The sequence below is a fragment of the Amblyraja radiata genome, chromosome 34, assembly GCF_010909765.2.
Source record: "Amblyraja radiata isolate CabotCenter1 chromosome 34, sAmbRad1.1.pri, whole genome shotgun sequence".
NCBI classification, from domain to species: domain Eukaryota; kingdom Metazoa; phylum Chordata; class Chondrichthyes; order Rajiformes; family Rajidae; genus Amblyraja; species Amblyraja radiata.
In genome coordinates this window covers 1,528,991-1,553,955 of record NC_045989.1, presented here as the reverse complement: position 1 = coordinate 1,553,955, position 24,965 = coordinate 1,528,991, and the positions used below count along the sequence as shown (strand labels likewise).

The 24,965-nt window shown below is 44.8% G+C and overlaps 1 protein-coding gene across 1 annotated transcript in view; it reads right to left on the bottom strand.

The window, feature by feature from the left end:
• The window catches only part of agbl1 (AGBL carboxypeptidase 1), a 332,335-nt gene that overhangs the window by 275,711 nt on the left and 31,659 nt on the right, over positions 1–24,965 (bottom strand). Inside the window, exons 6-9 of the mRNA XM_033050120.1 lie at positions 9,284–9,321; positions 7,986–8,194; positions 3,970–4,144; positions 2,533–2,615 (exon numbers count right to left, since the gene is read on the bottom strand). Coding sequence (XP_032906011.1) covers positions 2,533–2,615; positions 3,970–4,144; positions 7,986–8,194; positions 9,284–9,321 — 505 coding nt within the window. The remainder of the gene's footprint in view (positions 1–2,532; positions 2,616–3,969; positions 4,145–7,985; positions 8,195–9,283; positions 9,322–24,965) is intronic.

Below are 24,965 nucleotides of genomic sequence, written 5' to 3'. Positions count from 1 at the left end.
AATTAAGTCTCCCTTAGTGAAGACAGAACCAAAATAGTTATTCAATTGGTCTGCCATGTCCTTGTTCCCCATGATCAATTCACCTGTTTCTGGCTGCAAGGGGCCTACATTTGTTTTAACTAATCTTTTTCTCTTCACATATCTATAAAAACTTTTGCAGTCAGTTTTTATGTTCCCTGCCAGTTTTCTTTCATAATCTATTTTCCCTTTCCTAATTAAGCCCCTTTCCTCCTCCCCTAATTTCTCGCAGTCCTCTGGTAGGCTTCTTTTTCTGGCTAATTTGTATGCTTCATCTTTTGTTTTGATACTATCCCTGATTTCCCTTGTTATCCACGGATGCACTACCTTCCCTGATTTATTCTTTTGCCAAACTGGGATGAACAATTGTTGTAGTTCATCCATGCAGCCTTTAAATGCCTTCCATTGCATATCCACCGTCAACCCTTTAAGAATCAATTGCCAGTCTATCTTGGACAATTCACGTCTCATACCTTCAAAGTTACCTTTCTTTAATTTCAGAACTTCCTGCTTACTTGCACACAATCTACCAGCCATGACACCCACAGGATGTGGCATTTCTGGGCTCTAAGTCTCATCTGAAGGCAAATATTTTCAATTATATTTGGTTCCTATCAGTGATAGTTTAATAAATAGATTTCAGTTATCTTGCCTGATTATCATTACCTTGCCTCTCCACTGTGGTGAGACTCTCCTCCATCTAAAATGGTAACTCTTGATTCTGAAACATTCACCTTGTTCTAGATGCCCCAGGAGGGGAAGTGGCCTCTCAGTATCAACCCTGTTGTTCCCCCTGACAATCTCATAATATCATTTCTCATTGGTCTAAGCTCCAATGAGTATGAATCCAATTTGCCTATCCACTTCAATGGCTATAGAGCATGATGGAGGGGGAGGGGGAGCAGCAAGAGGTGGATGTTCAGGCTTGTGCCTCGTTGTTGGTAGAATCAGTCTTGTGATTCACTACTGCTCCATCTCTAATGTTCAACCCTGATGATAGAGTCCAAACAATATGTTGTACCCTGGGTACATACTCGCCAGGGATCTGTAGGGTGGAATCAAACCTACCCTACTTGTATTCCCCACATCTCTTGCAGTAGTGAGATCAATAATGGTGGCGTAGCAGTAGAGTGTGCTGCCTTACAGTGCTTGCAGCACCGGAGACCTGGCTTCGATCCCAACTATGGGTGCTGTCTGTACGGAGTTTGTATGTTCTCCCCGTGACAGCGTGGGTTTTCTCCGAGATCTTCGGTTTCCTCCCACACTCTAAAGACGTAAAGGTATGTAGGTGCATTGGCTTGGTAAATATAAAAAATTGCCCCCAGTGTGTGTAGTTTATTGTTAATGTGTAGGGATCGCTGGTCGGCGCGGACCTGGTGGATATTCCAAACTATCTGCGATATTTACTAATGTTCTAATGTTCTACTTACTAATGTTTTTGCCAAGATTCCAGATTTGTTTTGTCCACAACATTTTGGAGTCTCACCATTTAAATAATATGTTTAAGAAAGAACTGCAGATGCTGTAAAAATCGAAGGTAGACAAAAAAAGCTGGAGAAACTGAGCGGGTGAAGGAATAGGCGACATTTCGGGTTGAGACCCTTCTTCAGACTGATATCGGGGGAAGGGGGGACAGGAAAAAGAAAGGAAGAGGCGGAGACAGTAGGCTGTGGGAGAGCTGGGAGGGGAAGGGGAAGGAGGGAGAAAGCAAGTCCTTCCCCTCCGCTTCCCAGCTCTTCCACAGCCTACTGTTTCAGTCATTTAAATAATAGCTTCCTTTATCATACTTCCTTCCAAAGTGGAGAGCTCTCCCACATCCTACTCCATCTACCAAAGTCTTGCCCATTCCCTGCACCTATCTGTGTTCTGTTGTCCAGATGAGTGATGGCACTGTACTGGCAGATCTGTCCTCCTTGATGTCTTTTTTATGTCGTCCTTGCCATTGCTGCATTGTATCATGTCAAGTGTCACGTTTCTCCCTTGCTACAATGCTCTCTTAATTTATGTTATTTAGTGTAGTTTAGTGTAGTTTAGAGATAGTGTTGTTTCAGAACAGAGTTTCTGTTGTTGTTGAGTTATATTTAATGACTTCCTTATGAAGAACAAACCAAAATAATTGTTTAGAATCTCTTCCACTTTCTTAGTCCCATTCCTTCATGTGGTGCTACTGCCTGCACATGTCACCTTCCTCAGAAAATGACCTGGATTCCTCATGGGTCCAAATCACATCCTCCTACACCAACACTCCAATCACCCATTCAACTGTTTTACATCAGTAATCCAGAAATGACTGTCTTTATCCCTTTCCCACCACTATGCAGAACCGCATCCTTCTTCTACCTACAACGAGGCACCAGTCTGAACCTCTGTCTGCTCTCCCTCCCCCTCCCCCTCCCCGTCCAGAATGCCCTGCAGTTAATGAGTGGAATTAGAGAGGCGACCTTGCGGAATGGAAATACCAGCTATAGCCAGACTCAACATGGTGCAGGGTTTATAAGCTTCATGGTTCCTTACATCTTCACTGCACCCAGGTTCCTCATTCTCATTCAGATCGTCATCATCATCCTGGTCTTCATTTTCTTCAGCTGTGACATCCTCTGGACAAAGACAGACCTGTCAGTGCAGTTCCATCTCGACAATCCATACAATGTTGATGCTTATGTTACTTGGCCTGTGCCTTGCTTTATGGGAATCGTATCATTAGTCTGATAATGAGGTGTTGGGCAAATGCATGGTGCCCAGTGCGTACGGGAACCCTGTCATTCTGTGTAATCAGAAGCACTCAATTCCTTCGCAACACACCAGTAAATGGGACCCTGCCTTAAAAGAGTTGGAGCTGCCTGACATGTAGCACCATTTCTATTATCTTCATACACCACGTCAGTTCCAGTGTAGAGTGACCGGAACATCTTTCTTTGGGTTGTTGAAAGATACGGCATTGAAACAAGCCCTTTGGCCCACTGACTACAATGACCATTGATTACCTGATGACATTAGATCTATGTTATTCTCACTTTCTCCTCCACTCCTTCCACTAGGGGCAATCTATTGAGGGACAATTAACCGACAAGCCTGCACATCTTTAAGATGTGGGTGGAAATTGGAGCACCTGGCAGAAACCCACGCAGTAACAGGGAGAACATGCAGTCTCCACAGAAACAGCACCAGAGGTCAGGGTTAAACTCGGGTCTCTGACACTCTGATGCAGCAGCTCCACCAGCTGTGCCACTGAGCAGACGGATGGTCCTGACCTCCCATCTACCTCATTGGAGACTCTCTACCTATCTATAATTGGACTTTATCTTCCTCTAAACGTTATTCCTTTTATTCTGTACACTGTGGATGGCTCGAAGACATCTCGCCCTTCAATGCCAATTATTGTCCAAAGCTGATTGCCCCTTGGTCACACTAGCTGACTGGACTGTTTCAGAAGGCAGACAGTGGTGTGTGAACCACGTGAAGATCAGACTGAGAGGAAACTGCAGATGACCTGCCCAGAAGGACATCTGTTAAGTTTCCCCTGGTCATCATTGCTGACACTCACGTCCCCAACTTTCCCTCTCACTCGCCCTCATTGGTTTCATTTCAGATTTCCATCATCTGCAGTATTTCATTTGTGTGGGCATCCGCTTTTCAAGGGAAAGCATTCTTAGACATTTTCTCAATGGATTGCCTCAATTTCAGCCTCTAATATCCAATGGTTCATTGAAAATTGGCAGAAAGATGGCATGCAAGAGAGAATGTGATTGGATCTCTGCCCAATGAAGCTGCTGCTGAAAACCAACCGGAGACATGACCTTAATATTGGAACATTTGCATCAACCACCACCAACCCAACTACCCAGGTTCACTGCAATGATGGAAAACTGATGCAAAGCGACAACTTAAATAAGCTCTATTTCCCCTTTCACAGTAAGGCAGCAGAAATTCAAGTAAATCTGTGGATCTCACCTTGCACAGTGTCGCTGGGACCCACCAGCAACTGGGAGTGGGCTGCGTTTGGTGATACAAATGAATAGCAGCTTTGCAGCTTGGGCAAAGGCAGGTGTTGTTTTGGGTGACACTTCCGCATAATTTGTGTAGTTAACTTGATAACTGGGTGTAGGTCTGGGCTGGAGCCACAAGCCTGGAGAAGGAAGGAACAGTTTAGTCGACCCTGGGACTCACAAGTTAATTTATTATAATATGTTGATCTCTCTGCTCAGAGATCCCATCTCATCACTGAATCTTGATAGAATGAATGCTTGAAAGATGCAACACAGAAACAGGCCCACCGAGTCCATACTGACCATTGATCACCCGATCACACTAGTTTTATGTTAACTCACTTTGGCATACACTCCCTACACATAATCCCTACAGTGGCAATTTACAGAGGCCAATTAACCTACAAATCCTCATGTCTTTGAGAAGTGGGAGGAAACTAAAGCACCCAAAGGAACCCCACACGGTCACGGAGAAAATGTGCAAACTTCACATACACAGCTGCTGAAGTCAGAATCAAACCCGGGTCTCTGACACTGTGAGGCAGCAACTCTACCAGCTGCACCATTCTGCTGCCCTAAACTTGGAACCATTTTGGGATTTTTTCCTTCTAAACTCCAGCATGTTTTCATTTTCATTCGGGTTAAAATTATGTTGTGTGGCCGCTTGCATTCTTGCTGTTAACATCCACTATCAGGAGTTCGTAATTATTTGTACAACTAGAAAACTAGCAAAAAAAATCAATCTGATCAAAAGATGAAGAGCCAGTGCAATAAACAGGATGGCACTGGAGCATGGCGGCTCTGTGCCAGCTGTTCCCAGGAGAGGATCGGCTGTCATCAATACAGTCGCTCCACTCTTTTACATCTCGATTCCATTTGGAAATGTATACGTGTCTGGATTGATTGTATTCATGCATAGTGTTATCTGATCGCACACAAACAAATCGTCTTCATTGTACATGTGACAATAATAAACCGATACCAATGCAAAACTCCTGAATAGTTCAGCTCTGACATAGGCAGTTACACATTGAGGTAAATACACTGACTCGACAGCCCTGGACCAGGTTTGTACAAGCTCAGGTTTGTCCAGGGGATTGATAGGAAACAGTTCCATCCATCTTTAATTTCCACAGATTCAAAGAGTCACAAGAGCATGGAAATAGGCCCTTCAGCCCAACTCATTCATGCTGTCCCATTTGCCTGTGTTTGGCCCATAACCCTACAAACCTTTCGTATTTATGTACAAGTCCAACTATCTTGTAAATCTTGTTATCAACCCGCCTCAACTACCTTCTCTGGCAGCTCGTTCCATACACCCACCCTGTGTGAAGAATGCTCTCTATAGATTGCAACAGAACACACTGACCTTCTGCATCCAGATTCCTGTGACATCGACCCACTGTGTGAAGAGACTGATCTAAAACATGACACTCCCTCTGCAGAGATCACGTGTCTGACCGTAAGTGGACTCGTCACGGTTACGCTGCAACTGAATCACCCTCCTACATTGTGGGACCCAAATGCAGAAAGGAACTGCAGATTCAAACAAGAGGACATGATTTGAGAATTAAGGGACAGAAGTTTAGGGGTAACATGAGGGGGAACTTCTTTACTCAGAGAGTGGTGGCTGTGTGGAATGAGCTTCCAGTGGAAGTGGTGGAGGCAGGTTCGATTTTATCATTTAAAAATAAATTGGATAGGTATATGGACGGGAAAGGAATGGAGGGTTATGGTCTGAGTGCAGTTAGATGGGACTAGGTGAGAGTAAGTGTTTGGCATGGACTAGAAGGGCCGAGATGGCCTGTTTCCGTGCTGTTATTGTTATATGATTATATGGTTACATGCTGGTTTACACTGACGATAGGAACAAAGTGCTGGAGTAACAGCGGGTCAGGCAGCATCTCTGGGGAAATAGCATGGGTGACGTGTTGGATCGGAACACTCCATACTTTCCTCAGTTTCAAGCTACTGCTTAGCTTTTGTGGTCTGATTCCAAAATAGTTTTGAATTCATTTTGTGGTAATCATAGTGACAGAAATTGCCCATTACCCCTTCCTGCCTCCCAGGCTGCCGCCCCTCACACCTGGCCTTCTGTTTTTGCTGCTACTTCTCATCCTTGCTTCCCACAGATCGTGTGCACAGATCATACCCCATCATTCCATACTCCTGATCCCCCTGTGGGGGTATTTCATGGTAACGTAGGTCTCTGATCCTCCCTCACCGCCCACCGCCCACATCCCAGCACCCAACACAGTGGTGGGACATCCCAACACCTACATGGCAGTCATTATGATCCATTCCCATCTTCGGCTAAACCCTGTGAAAACCTCTTCAAGTTCTCTCCTACTTCACCGTGTGGCTGCCTTTCTTTGATTCTCGCAGAGAAATGGGAGGTGTTGAATTTTGGGGGTACTAATATGGGCAGATACCACAGTGAATGGTAGGGGTCTGGGGAGTGTTGTAGACCAGAGGGATATCGGAGCACTGGTACATGGTTTGTTGAAAGTGGCATCACAGGTAGATAGGGTGGTCAAAGAGGCTTTTGGCAACTTTGGCCTTTGTCAGTCAGAACTTTAAGTATAGAAGTTGGGAGATCATGTTGCAGTTGTATAAAACATTAGCGAAGCCGCATTTAGAGTACTGTGTCCAGTTTTAGGCACCATGTTATAGGAAAAATGTTAACTGGAAACGATGCAGAGGAGATTTACGAGGATGTTGCCACGACTCAGGGGCCTGAGTTATAGGGAGAGGTTGATCATAAGTTCACCAGATCATAAGTGATAGGAGAAGAATCAGGCCATTTGGCCCATCAAGTCTACTCCCCCATTCAATCATGGCTGATCTATCTCTCCCTCCTAACCCATTCTCCTGCCTTTTCCCCATAACCTCTGACACCCGTACTAATCAAGAATATATCTATCTCTGCCTTCAATATATCCACTGACTTGGCCTCCAAAGCCTTCCGTGGAAAAGAATTCCACAGATTCACCACCATGACTAAATAAATGTCTCCTCTTCTCCTTCCTAAAGAACGTCTTTTAATTCTGAGGTTATGACTTCTAGTCCTAGACTTTCTCACTAGTGGAAACATCCTCTTCACATCTACTCTATTCTGTAGCTTTCACTATTCTGTATGTTTCAATGAGATCCCCCCTCATTCATCTAAACTCTAGTGAGTACAGGCCCAGTGCCAACACTCATCATAGGTTAACCTACTCTTTCCTGGGATCATTCTTGTCAACTTCCTCTGGACTCTCTCCAGAGCCAACACATCCTTCCTCAGATATGGTGGCTTAAAATTTCTCACAATATTCTAAATGCAGCCTAACTAGCGCCTCATGGAGCCTCAAGGACTATCTTCTTTGGAGCACAGGAAGACAGGGTTCATCAAATCATGAGAGGAATAGATCAGGTAGAAGCACAGAGCTTCTTGCTCAGAGAAGGGGAATCGCGAACCAGAGGATATAGGTTTAAGTTGAAGGGGGCAAGATTAAATAGGAATCTGAGGGGTGATTTTTTCACACAAAGGGTGGTAAACATAGAAACATAGAAAATAGGTGCAGGAGGAAGCCATTTGACCCTTCGAGCCAGCACTGCCATTCATTGTGTTCATGGCTGATCATCCACAATCAGTAACCCGCGCCTGCCTTCTCCCCATATTCCTTGATTCCACTAGGTGTATGTAACAGGCTGTCAGAGGAGGTAGATGAGGCAGGTACTATCACAGTGTTTAAAAAACATTTAGACATGGATAGGATGGGTTCAGAGGGATATGGGTCATATGCAGGCAGGTGGGACGAGTGCAGATGGGACATGTTGGTCGTTATAGGCACGTTGGGTTGAAGGGCCTGTTTCCATGCTGTATCACGCTATGACTCGATGACCTACACTGTTTTCTGAAACTCCCCCACAATGTGATACAAGGACAAAGGTAAAGCCGTGGACATTTTGTGTTATTTTGGGGCTGAGAAAACTTACCCGTGAGGCGTTGAGCAGGACTCTCATCCCATCAGCCTCGAGAAAGGATTTCTTTCCCTTGCGGAGACTGGTGATGTTGTTGATGCATTTGAGCAGAGCCCGCTGGATAGGAACATAGTGGTTTGCTGTGTCTCGCTGATGCCAGTCCTCATATAGTTTCAAGAGCCTGTGGATGTAGCCACTGTCCGCAGCTCGCCTGCTGTTCCATTCTGAAATATATGGTCATCAACAGGCCATCAGATTTATCCTGAACCAAATTTCACCAAATTAATGGACAACAGTGGCCCCCTGTGGAATGTTTCTTTAGCTGCGCCTCGAACCTCGTAACACAACCTGCTACAGATTATAATACAATTTATGCCATTATAATCTGAGCACTAACATCTCCCACACAACACCAGAGTGCAACTGCACAACAATCTCAAGAGTGTCTTGGCAAAGGAACTCTTGGGCAACTGATAACGGTGCTGAAATATCAATGATCTTTATATTTCTGCATCCACTTGACCACAAACTCAGCGTGTGAACTGGTTTGCGATCAATCAAAATCATTATTTTTACTAATAGTATACCGACAATCAAAGAGAGAAGCCAAAAAATTGTCCGGTCTTAATTTGTATGTGTAGCCGGACAACTAGCGATGCAAAAGCACAGATACAAAGAAAAGGAGTAGGAATGATTGAACGGAAACTGGAATAGCAATCAGGTGAATGGTGTGAGGAAATTCAAAGCAGGGACACTAGCCGGCGATATTAGTAGTTCAGTCACATTGCAGAAGATTCAAAGGAAAGGTATGGATCAAGGTGAAGAGATTAAAAAAGAATTTTGCTAGATTTCAGCTTGTCCCCAGATACTTTACAACCAATTATTTATCTCTGAAGGGTATTGTTCTCTGGGAGACCGAACTGTGCACAGAGCACAGAGATAAAGGAACAGTCCATGAAAAGGTGCAGCTTTAGAGCAGGGCTGTTAATAGCAAAGTTATAAAGGGAAACGTGGGATTCGCAGTCAGATTGCGAGGGGAGATGATGAGGTACAGTTGTAAAACGGGGCCTGAGATTCAAAAAGCCAGTTGTAAATATTTATATCAAATGAGCTCTAAACTAAAAACAACCAACATATTAATAACTTTTGCTTTCATTTTTAATTAATTTGGTTTCTACCTAAGCAGGCTAGTAAAAAGAACCAATGTTATTTCAGATAAATGTGCAGATTTACAGCATAAGACAGATGTTTGCAGATTTTAATTCTTAGGTTTTATAAAAGTATAATCAAACGTGAAATGAATAGAAACTTACTCGACTTCAGTAAGGATGAAAGAGCTTCTGTGGCAGCTCTGAAATTAGAATTTATATTTTATTCAGCATGCACTACAATATATAAATGCATCCAAATATATACCTTCCGTCTTTTAAACATTCCAGTCACTATTCAGACATTTCAGAGGACAAGCTCTTAAATACAGTATTGAATTCAAATTAGAGTGACTAACCAGAACCTTGACGGCTCGGTGGCGCAGCGGTAGAGTTGCTGCCTCACAGCACCAGAGACCCAGATTCGATCCCTACTACGGGTGCTGTCTGTATGGAGTTCGTACTTTACCCCTGTGATCTACGTGGGCTTTCTCCGGCTGCTCCGTATTCCTCCCACACTCAAAGATGTACAGGTCTGTTGGTTAATTGGCTTTGGTAAAAATGTAAATTGTCCCTCGTGTTAATGTGCGGGGATCGCTGGTCGGTGTGGTCTCGGCGGGTGAAGGGGCTGCTTCCATGCAGTATCTCTAAACTAAACTAAACCTAAAGCTAGAGTCAAATAAGATCTCCTACTTGGCTTTGTCTCATCTTATGCCACACAGGAGATACGAGGCATCTTCTGCCACGCAGCAGATACGAGGCATCTTGTGCCACGCAGCAGATACGAGGCAGGGCCTGTCTCTCAGCGTGGCACTGGGTACAGGTAATGGAGCTTCCTCTCCAAGTCACACACCATGCTGACTTGGAAACATGTTGGAACCAGTCACTGACCAAGCCCTGGAACTGCTGTGGGCCAACAGTGCTGTGGGAGCAGCTTCACAAAGGACAACAGCAGGTCACCAGGTGGCTCACCACCACCTTCTCAATGGCAATTCCAGCATGGTCAATAAACAGTGGCTCACCCAGATACTGCAATTGAATATTTTAAAAATGGGTTTTAGTTCAGTTTAGTTTAGTTTAGAGATACAGCGCGGAAACAGTCCCTTTGACCCACCGAGTCCACGCCGACCAGCGATCCCACCACACTATTACTATCCTGCACACATGAGGGACAACTTACAATTTTACTGAGCCAATAAATCTACAACCTGTACGCCTTTGTAACGTGGGAGGAAACTGGAGCTCACGGAGAAACCCCATGCAGTCACGAGGCGAACATACAAACTCTGTACAGACAGCGCCCGTAGTCAGAATCAAAGCCGGGTCTCTGGCAGCAACTCTACCACTGCGCCACCGTGCCGCCCTTAACTGGTTGGGGAAATGTCAAAAATAGTTCAGGTGGTTGTGGCAAAACCTAGTGGGGAGGAGTGAGAACAAGCGAGCAGTGGGCAGTGGAGTTGTCTGTGGTGGTCTCCAGCATTGCCACCTGGCTGGAGGCCACCACAGACAACTCCACTGCCCACAGCTCCCAGTGACACTGCTCCACCAGAAGGGGAGTACGACTCAGAGTGAAGTGGACACAGATTTTAATTGAGCCATGATTGCCCTGTACAGTGACAGGTCAAGGCAGTAAGGCAGTGACGGTGTATTTATCTTATGGTGTGAGACAGCAAGCCCAATGTTAACGGGACAATGTATGGAACATCACTGGGGCTTCAAACACCATGAGGTCAGCTTGAAGGCGCAGGGGGAAGTCCATGGTGACCACACAAAGATAGTTCATGACACTGCTTTGTGTTATTGTGGCAAAGATCATCCAACTCTTCATTCCAACCAGACTGCAGTCTTTGACATGATTGTTCATGCCATCCTTAGAGAGAGAGAGAGAGAGAGAGAGAGAGAGAGAGAGTGATACAGCGTGGAAACAGGTCCTTCGGCCCAACTCGACCACACCGGCCAACAATGTCCCAGCTACCCTAGTCTCACTTGCCTGCGCTTGGTCCATATCCCTCCAAACCTGTCCTGTCCATGTACCTGTCTAACTGTTTCTTAAATAATGGGATAGTCCCAGTCTCAACTACCTCCTCTGGCAGCTTGTTCCATACACCCGCCACCCTTTGTGTGAAAAAGTTACCTTTCAGATTTCTATTAAATCTTTTCCCCTTCACCTTAAACCTATGTCCTCTGGTCCTCGATTCACCTACTCTGGACAAGAGACACTGTGCATCTACACGATCTATTCCTCGCATTATTTTGTACACCTCTATAAGATCTCCCCTCATCCCCCTGCGCTCCATGGAATAGAGACCCAGCCTACTTAACCTCACCCTATAGCTCACATCCTCTAGTCCTGGCAACATCCTTGTAAATCTTTTCTGAACCCTTTCAAGCTTGACAATATCCTTCTTATAACATGGTGCCCAGAACTGAACACAATATTCAAACTGGGGTCTCACCAACGTCTTATACAACTGCAACATGACCTCCCAACCTCTATACTCAATAATCTGACTGATGAAGGCCAAAGTCCCAAAAGCCTTTTTGACCACCTTATCTAACTGCAACTTCAAAGAACTTCAAAGAACTTCAAAGAACCATGCACCTGTACTCCTAGATCCCTCTGCTCTACAACACTACCCAGAGGCCTACCATTTACTGTGCAGGTCCTGCCCTTGTTTGACGTCCTAAAATGCAACACCTCACACTTCGTTGCATTAAATTCCTTCAACCATTCCTCCGCCCACCTGGCCAATGAATCCAGATCCTGCTCCAATCTTTCGCAACCATCTTCACTCTCTTCAAAACCACTAACTTTTGTATCATCAGCAAACTTGCTAGTCCTGCCCTGTATGTTCTCATCCAAATCATTGATGTAGATGACAAACAGTAACGGGCCCAGCACCGAACCCTGAGGCACACCACTAGTCACAGGCCTCCATTCTGAGAAGCAACCTTCTACCATCACCCTCTGCTTCCTTCCATGGAGCCAATATGCTATCCGTTAAGCTATCTCTCATTGGATCCCATGAGATCTAACCTTCCAGAGCAGCCTGCCGTGCGGCACCTTGTCGAACGCCTTACTAAATCCCATGTACACAACATCTACAGCTCTGCCCTCATCAACCTTTTTGCCCCGTCTCTGCACCATTCTCCAGCACGGTGGCACTGCACCCCGCGACTTCCATCCTCACCTTTCTTCCTGCTGACAGAAACAAGCCAACCTTGGCTTCCCCCCTCCCCCCCCCCCCCCCCCCCCCCCCCCCCCCCATTCCAGGTCCACCCCAACAAATCTGGATCCACCCTGTGCCTTGAACAGAATCGTCCAAACATAGTCATTCTCCAGGCGGGCGGGTTCCAATCATCCGTTTAGAGTTTCGAGTTTCGAGAAACAGGGCAGAAACATGACCTCCAGCCCATCGTTCGTGCCAACCAGCGATCCCCACACATTAACACTACCTTACACACACTAGGGACAATTGATAATTTCAATTACGGTCAATTAACCTTTAAACCTGTACGTCTTTGAAGTGTCGTAGGTAACCGGAGATCTTGAGAAACCCCACGCTGGTCACGGGGAGAATGTACAAACTCTGTACAGACAGCAATCACATTCAGGATTGAACCCTGGTCCCTGGTGCTGTGAGGCAGTAGCTCTACTGCTGCGCCACCATGCATCACCATGACTTGTGCTCATATACACCACCCTCGATCTCTCCCACTCCATTGTCAGGCTGTCTGATGCCATGCTTTTCCCACTAAGCTGGACCTTGAATGCTAGTCCCTGTTTTGCTTGCTCACCAACGGAGGCTTCCAGTTGAGATTGCTTCAACGTCTTCCTATCTCTGTGCCTCCCAACAAAAATACCCATTGGTTCAGCTCCTTCCAGAGAATGTCATGTGTGAGGAATGGAGTGGGTGATGGAGAGAGGAGAACCTCAGATGGAGCAAATAGATGGCTGTGGCACATCAGATGATGTGGAGACTGGGTGGAGACACGGGTGGGGTGATGCTGGAGCCCAGTTATGCCTGGTGCCTGCCTCCCTATGTTGCTGTTGGTGTCCAATGATGTTGCTGAGAGGCAGCATGCAGAAGATCAGTGGGAAATACCTTTCTATCCAGCATGATCTGTAGGTTGGGGGCAAGATGGTGACAGAGAATCATTGAGACTGGAAGGACAAAACTGCTGATATTGGAAATCTGAAATGAAAGTAAAATGGTGGAACGACAGAGCAGTCCGTGTGGAGGCAGAAGCTGAGTTCCCACTTCATGTTTCATCAAAACTCTGACAAGATGTTGAGCTGGGATGTGGGCTGTTTCTGCTGCACAGATGGGCCCCATGAGCTGAATATTTCCAGCATCTCCTGACGATAGAGAGGGGTGGTCCGTCTCCACACTCAGACTGCTCTGTATTTGCCAACTCCTGGCGATTGGTCATCATTTATCTTAATTACCTCACCAACTAACAAAGATTAGTTTAGTTTATTATTGTTTTATGTACAATGAAAAGATCATAAGGTCATGTGAAAGGAGCAGAATTAGGCCATTTGGCTCCTCAAGTCTACTCAATCCTGGCTGATCTATCTCTCCCTCCTAACCCAATTCTCCTGCCTTCTGCCCATAACCCTTGAGACCCGCATTAATCAAGAATCTATCTACTTCTGCCTTAAAAATATCCATTGACAGCCTCCATAGCCTTCTGTGTCAAAGAATTCCACAGATTCACACAATCTCTTCTCATTATTATTCCATATCCGACCCACATGTTCCAAAAGTCCCTCTCAAGAATTCGCTAGCTTATTTTTGTTTGTGTGCTATTCAATCAAAGAAGACTGTACATAAATCTAATCAAACCTTCCACCGAGCACAGATAAAGATAAAGGATAAAGGGAACAACATTTAATCCAAATATACAACATTGAAGTCTGATAAAGTCCAATTAAAGAAAGTTCAAAGAACATCTACTTCTCCATGTGAGTAGATGTGAGGTCAGGATCATGCTCTAGCTGATGAGAGGACCATGTGGTTGCCTGTAACAGCTGGAAAGAAACTGTCCTTGAATCTGGAGATACGTAATCAAACTTTGGCTCTGCTGCTTTATGGAAGAGGGGTGAAGAGGGAGTGAAGAGTGAAGGACTGGGTGAGACAAGTCCTTGATTCTGCTTGAATCAAAGGACGTTCTTTTAGGAAGGAAATTAGGAGAAATTTATTTAGGTAGAGGGTGGTGAATCTGCAGAATTCTTTGCCACAGAAGGCTGTGCAGGCTGTCAGTGGATATGTTTAAGGCATAGATAGATAGATTTTTGATTAATTGTGGGTAGAAGGCAGGAGAATGGGGTTAGGAGAGAGAGATAGATCATCCATGGTTGAATACTCCTATCCCTTATGACTGTATGACCTTATGCTGGTGGCCTTGCCAAGGCAGTGTGAAGTGTAGATGGAGTCAATGGAAGGGAGGCTGGTTTGTATGATGGTCTGGGTTGTATCCACAACTCTCTGCTTTTCTTGTGGATAAAATATTTTCTACGGCGTTTCTCTAGAGTTGGTGAAGGTTGTTGGACACACGTTGAACTTCTTTAGCCGTCTAAGGAAGTAGAGGCATTGCTGTGTTTTCTTGGCTGTGGCTGTCCCAGGACAAATTGATGGGGATATTTATTACTGGGAACTTGAAACTTTTGACCATCTCTACTTCAGCGCCATCAATATAGACTGGGGTGTGTGTACTGCTTTGCCTCCTGAAGTCAATCGCGATGTCTTGCTGACATTGACAGAGAGCTTGGTGCCTTGGCACCAGTTACAAGTTGCTCAATCTCTTCTGTACTCTGTCTCGTCATTATTCGATATCCAGCCCTCTTGTTCCAAATGTCCCTCGCATGAACTCTCTCTCTGCCTTAAGTCTTCAGCGTGAAATATTAACTCTGTTTCTCTTTCCACAGATGCTACCAAACCTGCTGAATGTTTCCAGCAACTTGTGTGTTTGTTTCAGATCTACTACACCTGTAGACTTGTTTGTTTCTCAATCATTCAGCCTTTAGTCACTTTTGCTAATGTCTCCTTGGTATTAAATATTGTTTACCATATTGTCAAACGCTTGAATGATGTTACCATTACACAATGTGTTCTTGTCTTTAAAATGTACACCTTATAAAAAACATGTGCTGGACCTGCTGAAGTGCTGAACTAAAAGCTTTACGACTGAGGAATATTCTTGGGATCTGAAAGTTACTTCTGTGTCCATGGTTTATTGACCAAAGAAAAACCCACAAACACTGACCACTGAATAAATGGGGACATTTTGAGTCTCAGCACTAATGGCAGCAGAGCAGAGGTGTTACCTGTAATGCCCTGGCCAATGTTCACTGTGATCTCCTTATTACACATTGTTGTTTGTAGAGGTGTATAGGACATTAGCCAGCCATGTTTCCTGTGTTGCAGCCATCGCTATACTATGAGACAATGGCCAAACGCTACTCATCAAGGCAACTCTACACAGATTTCCTCACTGCCCCTCATTGCTCACATCCAGGCCCATGATTGCAGAAGGACAATGGGACAACAGTGTATGTATTGTAACAAAATGCCAAGTAACAAACATATTGGTACTGCCTCGGGCATGGGCTCAGTAATATCTCAGAGGCAGGCAGCAGGAAACATCTTTAACACAGCTTAGGTTTCAGTTATATCAGCAAACACCAACATCAGCTTCCAGGATCAAATTCCTTGGCATTTCAATTTTCTAGCAGCCTCTTCATGCAAGAGGTTGGGACCTAAAGTGCCCAATAGTTTACTTATAGGTCAGATCCCGGCTCTATTTTCACATCATAGAGCAGTGTGCCTTCTGCCTGAATGAGTCTATTTTTACACGATGTTACTCAATACTGATTATTAAAATTGTAGCACTCCAAAGCGGGAGGTGAGAGACTCCTATTGCTGACTCGCTTTGCCTCGTTGAATCTTATAGCCTCCTAATCATTTATTTCCTTGTCTTTGGGCCATTCCTCTCAGCAAACCGTGGGGCCAGCTGAAGTCTGATCCTCTGCATGTTGAGAGGGGTCCTGTTACAGCGTTGGGTCAAATACCAGTCATTAGTGCTGTTGCAAACTGAGCCCAACTGCTTCACTCAGACGCCAGACATTCCGCATCAAGGCTCTCCACCCCCCCTTTCCCTGCCCCGCCCCCCCCCCCCCCCCCCCGCCACCCACCTTGGTGTGTACCCATTTCTCCCACCATCTCCCACCCCTGCAGTCACCATTCTCCCTTCCCCTCCTGCATACATTCATCTCCCATCCCCCACTCCCTCATTCCCCTTTTATCCCCCTACTTCCCCTCTCCCTGTCCCTTCCATCCATATTACTCCCTCCATCTTTACATTTCACTCCTCTCTTTCTCTGACCATTTTGTCTACTTTCAACCTCGAGCTTTTGTCACTTTCTCCATGCATCTGACAATCATCCCCACCCCCTTCCCTGTATCCACTTATCACTTAGTTTAGTTTAGTTCAATGTAGAGACAGAGTGTGGAAACAGGCCCTTCGGCCCACCCAGTCCATATCGACCAGAGATCCCAGCACACTATCACTATCCTACTTGCACTAGGGACAAATTATAATTATATCAGGCCAATTAGCTTACAAACATGTACGTCTTTGGAGTGTAGGAGAAAACCAGGGCTCCTGCAGAAAATCCAGGTGGTCACGGAGAGAACGTACAAACTCCATACAGACAGCACCCGTAGTCAGGATCGAACCTGGCTCTCTGGCGCTGTAAGGCAGCAATTCTACCATTGCGCCACCGTGCCGCCATTACCAGGATTTGTCCTCCCCACTCCTCCCACATTACAATCAGTCTGAAGAACAATGACAACCCAAAATATCACCTATCCATCCCCTCTTCAGAAGCTGCCTGGCCGATTAAGTTCCTCCAGCACTTTGTATTTTGAATCAAGGTTCCAGTAGCTGCAATTCCTTGTGTCTCTCACTGGACTTCATTTTGGAATATTTCTGCATTGGTGTAACAGGCCTTCATGAAACTAGCAGGGGTCAACTTCATCTCCTCAGGACTAACACAAAAAACTGGAGTAACTCAGCAAGTCAGGCAGCATCTCTGGAGAAAAGGAATAGGTGATGTTTGGGGTCGAGACCATTCTTCAGACTTGAAGAAGGGTATCGACCCGAAAAATCACCCATTCCTTTTCTACAGAGATGCTGCCTGACCCGCTGAGTTACACCAGTTTTGTGTGTCTATCTTTGGTTTAACAGCATCTGCATTTCCTTCCTACACAGCTCCTCCAGACTAACAGACAAGTTGTTAGCTCAATTGTATTTATCGTTGGCCCCAGAGTATCTCGGTAAGAAATGGACAGAGAACAGCGCGTGAGCACAGAAAGGCGAATGTCCCCACGCTGTCTCTGAACTCAGCCTGGCAAAGCTGGCACCAACTGGTGTGGAACGCACCTGTTTCTGCATGTGAATTACAAGCATTATTTAAAAATTCAGACAACAGGGAACATATTCTGTGCACAAAGCTGCCTTTCTGCATCATGGCGTTTTCATGATAATCGTTAAAGAAAAACTGCCTAAATAAATACTTACAACAGAGAGACTCAGTAAAATCACATCGTGGTTTACAATGCAATAATCTGGCATCGATCAACAGTTATTGAGTTAGAAAAATACTTTCTGAAAAGACTTCTCGCTGCAACTTGTGTCTTTACATTTGAAATTTCAAACACCCAGCTGTGAACAAAATAAACTAAAGGAAATGTAAAGGGCTGTAAAACTGCAACAAGTAAGAGTTTTATTGTTCTGTTGCTTGTACACATGGCACTTGTATATTGTGCCGTGAAAATAACACAATTGAAGACAAATAGCAAACATATCCACATATTAACTGTGCCTTTTATTATATTTCGGGAAATTGGGTCTTTCTCATAAAGTCAGGGCTTTGTAATAGTTTTTGCCTCAATATGGCAGCAAAGTGGCACAGCATAGAGTTGCTGCCGCACAGCACCAGAGACCCGGGTTTAATCCTGACCATGGGAGCTGTCTTTGTGGAGTTTGTACGTTCTCCCCATGACATGACAGGTCTGGGTTTACTCCGGGAAACTCCAATTTCCTCCCACACTCCAAAGATGTGCAGGTTTGTAGGTTAATCAGATTGGTATAATTGTAAATTGTCCCTAGTGTGTGAAGGATAGTGTCAGTGTGCAGGAATTGCTGGTCAGCACGATGTTTCTGCACTGTATTTCTAAACTAAACTAAAGGTAAGAGAGATATTGTTACAAGCAAATACAAGTTGCAGACTCTTTCAGCTTCTAACAAGTGCATCAGTAGAACAACAACCATAGAATCATAGAAACATGGAAAATAGGTACAGGAGGAGGCCATTCGACCCTTCGAGCCAGCTCCGCCATTCATTGTGATCATGGCTGATCGTCCCCAGTCAATAACCCATGCCTGCCTTCTCCCCATATCCCTTGATTCCACCAGCCCCTAGAGCTCTATCATATCTCTCTTAAATCCATTCAGTGATGGATTTACTCCTCCACTGCCCTCGGTGGCAGGGAATTCCACAAATTCACAACTCTCTGGGTGAAAACGTTTTTTTCTCACCTCAGTCTTAAATGGCCTCCCTTTTATTCTAAGACTGTGGCCCCTGGTTCTGCTCTCACCCAACATTGGGAACATTTTTCCTGCATCTAGCTTGTCCAGTCCTCATATAATTTCATTTGTTTCTATAAGATACTCCTCATCCTTCTAAACTCCAGTGAATACAAGCCTAGTCTTTTCAATCTTTCCTCATATGACAGTCCCGCCATCCCAGGGATCAATCTCGTGAACCTATGCGGCACTGCCTCAATCACAGCTGCTTCAATTCGTCTAAGGATTGGAAATTGGCAGGAAATTACAAATTAAATTCTTGTCTGGAATGACATTCCCAGACAGTAGTGCAGCAAGTGTCAGCTCAATGAAGCTGGTGGAATGTGTGTGAGGGGGACTCACTGAGACTGTAACACGGCTAGTTTCATGCTGGCCACTGGAGAGGTACTTCCAGACAGTGTGGGCTCACTTCAGACTGATTGTAGTGTGGGGGGTGGCAGGAGGCCAAGGCCTGGCAGGGGTAGCACTGTGTCGCAGCAGTAGAGTTACTGCCTTACAGCGCCAGGGACCCGGGTTCAATCCTGACTGCAGATGCTGTCTGTACGGAGTTTGTACATTCTCCCCAAGACCTGCGTGGGTTTTCTCCGCATGCTCCGGTTTCCCCGCACACTCCAAAGATGTACAGGTTTGTAGGCTAATTGGCTTCGGAAAAATTGTAAACTGTTCCTAGTGTGTGTAGGATAGTGTTACTGTGCGGGGATCGCTGGTCACCACAGACTTGCTGTTTAGTTTAGTTTAGAGATACAGCATCGAAACAGGCCCTTTGGCCCAACGAGTCCACGCTGAGCAGTGATCAACCCGCACACTAGTAGAATATTGCAAACTATAATTCTTTCCAAAGACAATTAACCTATAAACCTGTACGTCTTTGGAATTGTCGTTTATTACACGATATAATAAAAGGAAAATAAATTGCAAACTGAAAATGCATTTTACTCACTCACTTATGCCACTGCATATTTATATGTTTAAGGATTTTTATAAGATTTTGAATAAAATGTAACCTAAATTTTGAGTAGTTAGTTAGTGATTTTTATTATTTCTGTCGATTTGTTTTTATTAAATACTGCTTTAATGGAGAAAACCACTAACATAGCATTCAGAAATCAATGTTACGCCTCGTATATTTGAAAATATACAGCCACCTCATGAATTTTAGTCCATTAATTTTAACCTTAAGGTAATAGCATAAAGTCAATGGAGTCAGTCCAGAGTTGTACCCAGAGGCAAAAAGGATTTACAATTCCAGGGTCACTGCTCAGCATGTAATGATTCAGCTTTATAGGACTTTGGTTAGGCCGCATTTGGAGTATATTGTGTGTAGTTCCATTCGCCTTTTTACATGAAAGGTGTGGAGGCTTTGGAAAGGGTTTAGTGGAGGTTTACCAGAACGATGCCTGGATTAGAGGGCATTAACTAAAGGGAGAGGTTGGACAGACTTGGATGGTATTCTATGGAACACCGGAGGTTGCAGAGAGACCTGATAGAAGTATATAAAATTAAGGGAAGCAAAAGCTTAAGACCTTACTTTACTTCACTTTAAATTTTAGACTTTATACTTAAGAGATACAGCATGGAAACAGGTCTTTCGGCCCACTCAGTCTACGCCATCCAGCAATTACCCCATACACTAGCACTATCCTACACACCAGGGTCAATTTACAGAAGTCAATTAACCTACAAACCTGTATGTCTTTGCAGTGTGGGAGAAAACCGGAGCACCTGGAGAAAACCCATGTGGTCACAGGGAGAACGTACAAACTCCGTATAGATGGCACCCTAGTCAGGATCAAACTCGGGTCTCTGGCTCTGTAAAGCAGCAACTCTACCCCTGAGCGACTGTGCTGCCCATAGATAGAGTTACAGAATTCTCCCAAAATCAAATACATGAGGGCATAGCTTTAATGTGTGAGGGGTGAAGTTTAAAGGAGATGGAGCCTTTTTGCACAGAGTGTGGTGAGTGCCTACAACACACTGTCGAGGGTAGTGGTTGAGACAGATACAAGAGTGGCATTGAAGACACTTTTGTGTGGGCACATGAACATGCAGGGAATGGAGAGATATGGATTATGTGCAGGCAGATTAGTTTGATCTTGGCATCATGTTCGGCACAAACCATTGTGGGCTGAAGGGTTTGTTCCATGATGTGCAGTTCAATGTTCTTTTTAAAGAGACTATATTTGCATCTCACACAGCTGTAGGTGGTATAGTAGACAGTGAAGATGGTTGTCAGTGAAGAAATACAGCAGGATCGATCAGCTAGGCAGGTGGGCTGAAAAATGGTTGATGGAATTTAATACAAATAAATATGAGGTGTTACATTTTGGGAAGTCTAGTATGGGCAGGACCTAATTTATGAATGGCAGGTTCTCTGGGGAGTGTTGTAGAGCAGAGGGATCTAGGAGTGCAGGTGCATGGTTCCTTGAAAATGGCACCACACACGTAGATAGGGTGGTCATAATAGTCTTTAGGCACATTGGCTTTCATCAGAGTATTGAGTACAGAAGTTGGGGTATCGTGTTGCAGTTGTATACAATGTTGGTGAGGCCGCACCATGTTATAGGAAAATTTTGGGCACTATGTTATAGGAAAGACATTGTCAAGCTGGAAAGGGTGCAGAGAAGATTTACGAGGATGTCACCAGGACTGAGGGGCCTCAGCTACAGGGAGAGGTTGAGCATTCTGGGACTCTATTCCTTGGAGCACAGGAGGATGAGGGGTGATCTTATGGAAGAGTACAAAAATCGTGAGAGGATCGGGTAAATCCACAGTCTCTTCCCCAAAGTAGATGAATCAAGAACTAGAGAACATAGGTTTTAGTTAAGGAGGGAAAGATTTAATAGGAATCAAGAGAGAGCTAGATAGGGCTCTTTAAAATAGCGCAGGGGATATAGGGAGAAGGCAGGAACGGGGTACTGATTGGAGATGATCAGCCATGATCACATTGAATGGCGGTGCTGGCTCGAAGGGCCGAATGGCCTACTCCTGCACCTATTGTCTATTGTCTTTAACCTGAGAAGTAACATTTTTACACAGAGTGGTGGGTATATGGAACGAGCTGCCGGAGGAGGTAATTGAACCAGGTACTATCGCAATGTTAAAGAAACATTTGGACAGGTACATGGATAGGAGAGGTTTAGAGGAATATGGGCCAAATGCAAACAGGTGGGACTGGTGTAGATGGGACATATTGGTTAGTTGGGCAGGTTGTGCCTATGACTCTAGGACTCTAAGACCTTAATTCAGATAAGTGTGAGGTATTACATTTTGTGAAGTCGAAACAGGGCAGGAACTTCACAGTGAACTATTTGGAGTGTTGTAGAGCAGAGGGATCTAGGAGTCCAAGAACATGATTCTCTGAAAGTGATGCTGCAGTTAGGTAGGGTGGTGAAGACTGTTTTTGGCACATTGGCATTCATCAGTCAGGGTATTGAGTAACCAAGTTGGGACATTATAGAAACATAGAAACATAGAAATTAGGTGCAGGAGTAGGCCATTCGGCCCTTCGAGCCTGCACCGCCATTCAATATGATCATGGCTGATCATCCACTCAGTATCCCGTACCTGCCTTCTCTCCATACCCTCTGATCCCCTTAGCCACAAGGGCCACATCTAACTCCCTCATAAATATAGCCAATGAACTGGCCTCGACTACCCTCTGTGGCAGGGAGTTCCAGAGATTCACCACTCTCTGTGTGAAAAAAGTTCTTCTCATCTCGGTTTTAAAGGATTTCCCCCTTATCCTTAAGCTGTGACCCCTTGTCCTGGACTTCCCCAACATCGGGAGCAATCTTCCTGCATCTAGCCTGTCCAACCCCTTAAGAATGTTGTAAGTTTCTATAAGATCCCCTCTCAATCTCCTAAATTCTAGAGAGTATAAACCAAGTCTATCCAGTCTTTCTTCATAAGACAGTCCTGACATTCCAGGAATCAGTCTGGTGAACCTTCTCTGCACTCCCTCTATGGCAATAATGTCCTTCCTCAGATTTGGAGACCAAAACTGTACGCAATACTCCAGGTGTGGTCTCACCAAGACCCTGTACAACTGCAGTAGAACCTCCCTGCTCCTATACTCAAATCCTTTTGCTATGAAAGCTAACATACCATTTGCTTTCTTCACTGCCTGCTGCACCTGCATGCCCACTTTCAATGACTGGTGTACCATGACACCCAGGTCTCGCTGCATCTCCCCTTTTCCTAGTCTGCCACCATTTAGATAATAGTCTGCTTTCCTGTTTTTGCCACCAAAATGGATAACCTCACATTTATCCACATTATACTGCATCTGCCAAACATTTGCCAACTCACCCAGCCTATCCAAGTCACCTTGCAGTCTCCTAGCATCCTCCTCACAGCTAACACTGCCCCCCAGCTTAGTGTCATCCGCAAACTTGGAGATATTGCCTTCAATTCCCTCATCCAGATCATTAATATATATTGTAAATAGCTGGGGTCCCAGCACTGAGCCTTGCGGTACCCCACTAGTCACTGCCTGCCATTGTGAAAAGGACCCGTTTACTCCTACTCTTTGCTTCCTGTTTGCCAGACAGTTCTCTATCCACATCAATACTGAACCCCCAATGCCGTGTGCTTTAAGTTTGTAAACTAATCTCTTATGTGGGACCTTGTCGAAAGCCTTCTGGAAGTCCAGATACACCACATCCACTGGTTCTCCTCTATCCACGCTACTAGTTACATCCTCGAAAAATTCTGTAAGATTCGTCAGACATGATTTACCTTTTGTAAATCCATGCTGACTTTGTCCAATGATTTCACCACTTTCCAAATGTGCTGCTATCCCATCTTTAATAACTGACTCTAGCAGTTTCCCCACTACCGATGTTAGACTAACTGGTCTGTCATTCCCCATTTTCTCTCTCCCTCCCTTCTTAAAAAGTGGGGTTACGTTTGCTACCCGCCAATCCTCAGGAACTACTCCAGAATCTAAAGAGTTTTAAAAGATGATTACTAATGCATCCACTATTTCTGGAGCTACTTCCTTAAGTACTCTGGGATGCAGCCTATCTGGCCCTGGGGATTTATCGGCCTTTAATCCATTTAATTTACCCAACACCACTTCCCGGCTAACCTGGATTTCACTCAATTCCTCCAATTCCTCCAACTCCCCTGCTATTTCCGGCAGATTATTTATGTCTTCCTTAGTGAAGACGGAACCAAAGTAGTTATTCAATTGGTCCACCATATCCTTGTTCCCCATGATCAACTCACCTGTTTCTGACTGCAAGGGACCTACATTTGTTTTAACTAATCTCTTTCTTTTCACATATCTATAAAAACTTTTGCAGTCAGTTTTTATGTTCCCTGCCAGTTTTCTTTCATAATCTATTTTTCCTTTCCTAATTAAGCCCTTTGTCCTCCTCTGCTGGTCTCTGAATTTCTCCCAGTCCTCCGGTATGCTGCTTTTTCTGGCTAATTTGTACGCATCATCCTTCGCTTTGATACTATCCCTGATTTCCCTTGTTATCCATGGATGCACTACCTTCCCTGATTTATTCTTTTGCCAAACTGGGATGAACAATTTTTGTAGTTCATCCATGCAGTCTTTAAATGTCTTCCATTGCATATCCACCGTCAACCCTTTTAGAATTAATTGCCAGTCAATCTTGGCCAATTCACGTCTCATACCCTCAAAGTTACCTTTCTTTAAGTTCAGAACCATTGTTTCTGAATTAACAATGTCACTCTCCATCCTAATGAAGAACTCAACCATATTATGGTCACTCTTGCCCAAGGGGGCACGTACAACAAGACTGCTAACTAACCCTTCCTCATTACTCAATACCCAGTCTAAAATAGCCTGCTCTCTCGTTGGTTCCTCTACATGTTGATTTAGATAACTATCCAAAATACATTCCAAAAAATCCTCTTCCTCAGCACCCCTGCCAATTTGATTCACCCAATCTATATATAGATTGAAGTCACCCATTATAACGGTTTTGCCTTTGTCGCACGCATTTCTAATTTCCTGTTTGCTACCATCTCCAACTTCACTACTACTGTTAGGTGGCCTGTACACAACACCCACCAGCGTTTTCTGCCCCTTAGTGTTTCGCAGCTCTACCCATACCGATTCCACATCCTGCAAACTAATGTCCTTCCTTTCCATTGCGTTAATCTCCTCTCTAATCAGCAAACGCTACCCCACCTCCTTTTCCTTTCTCTCTATCCCTCC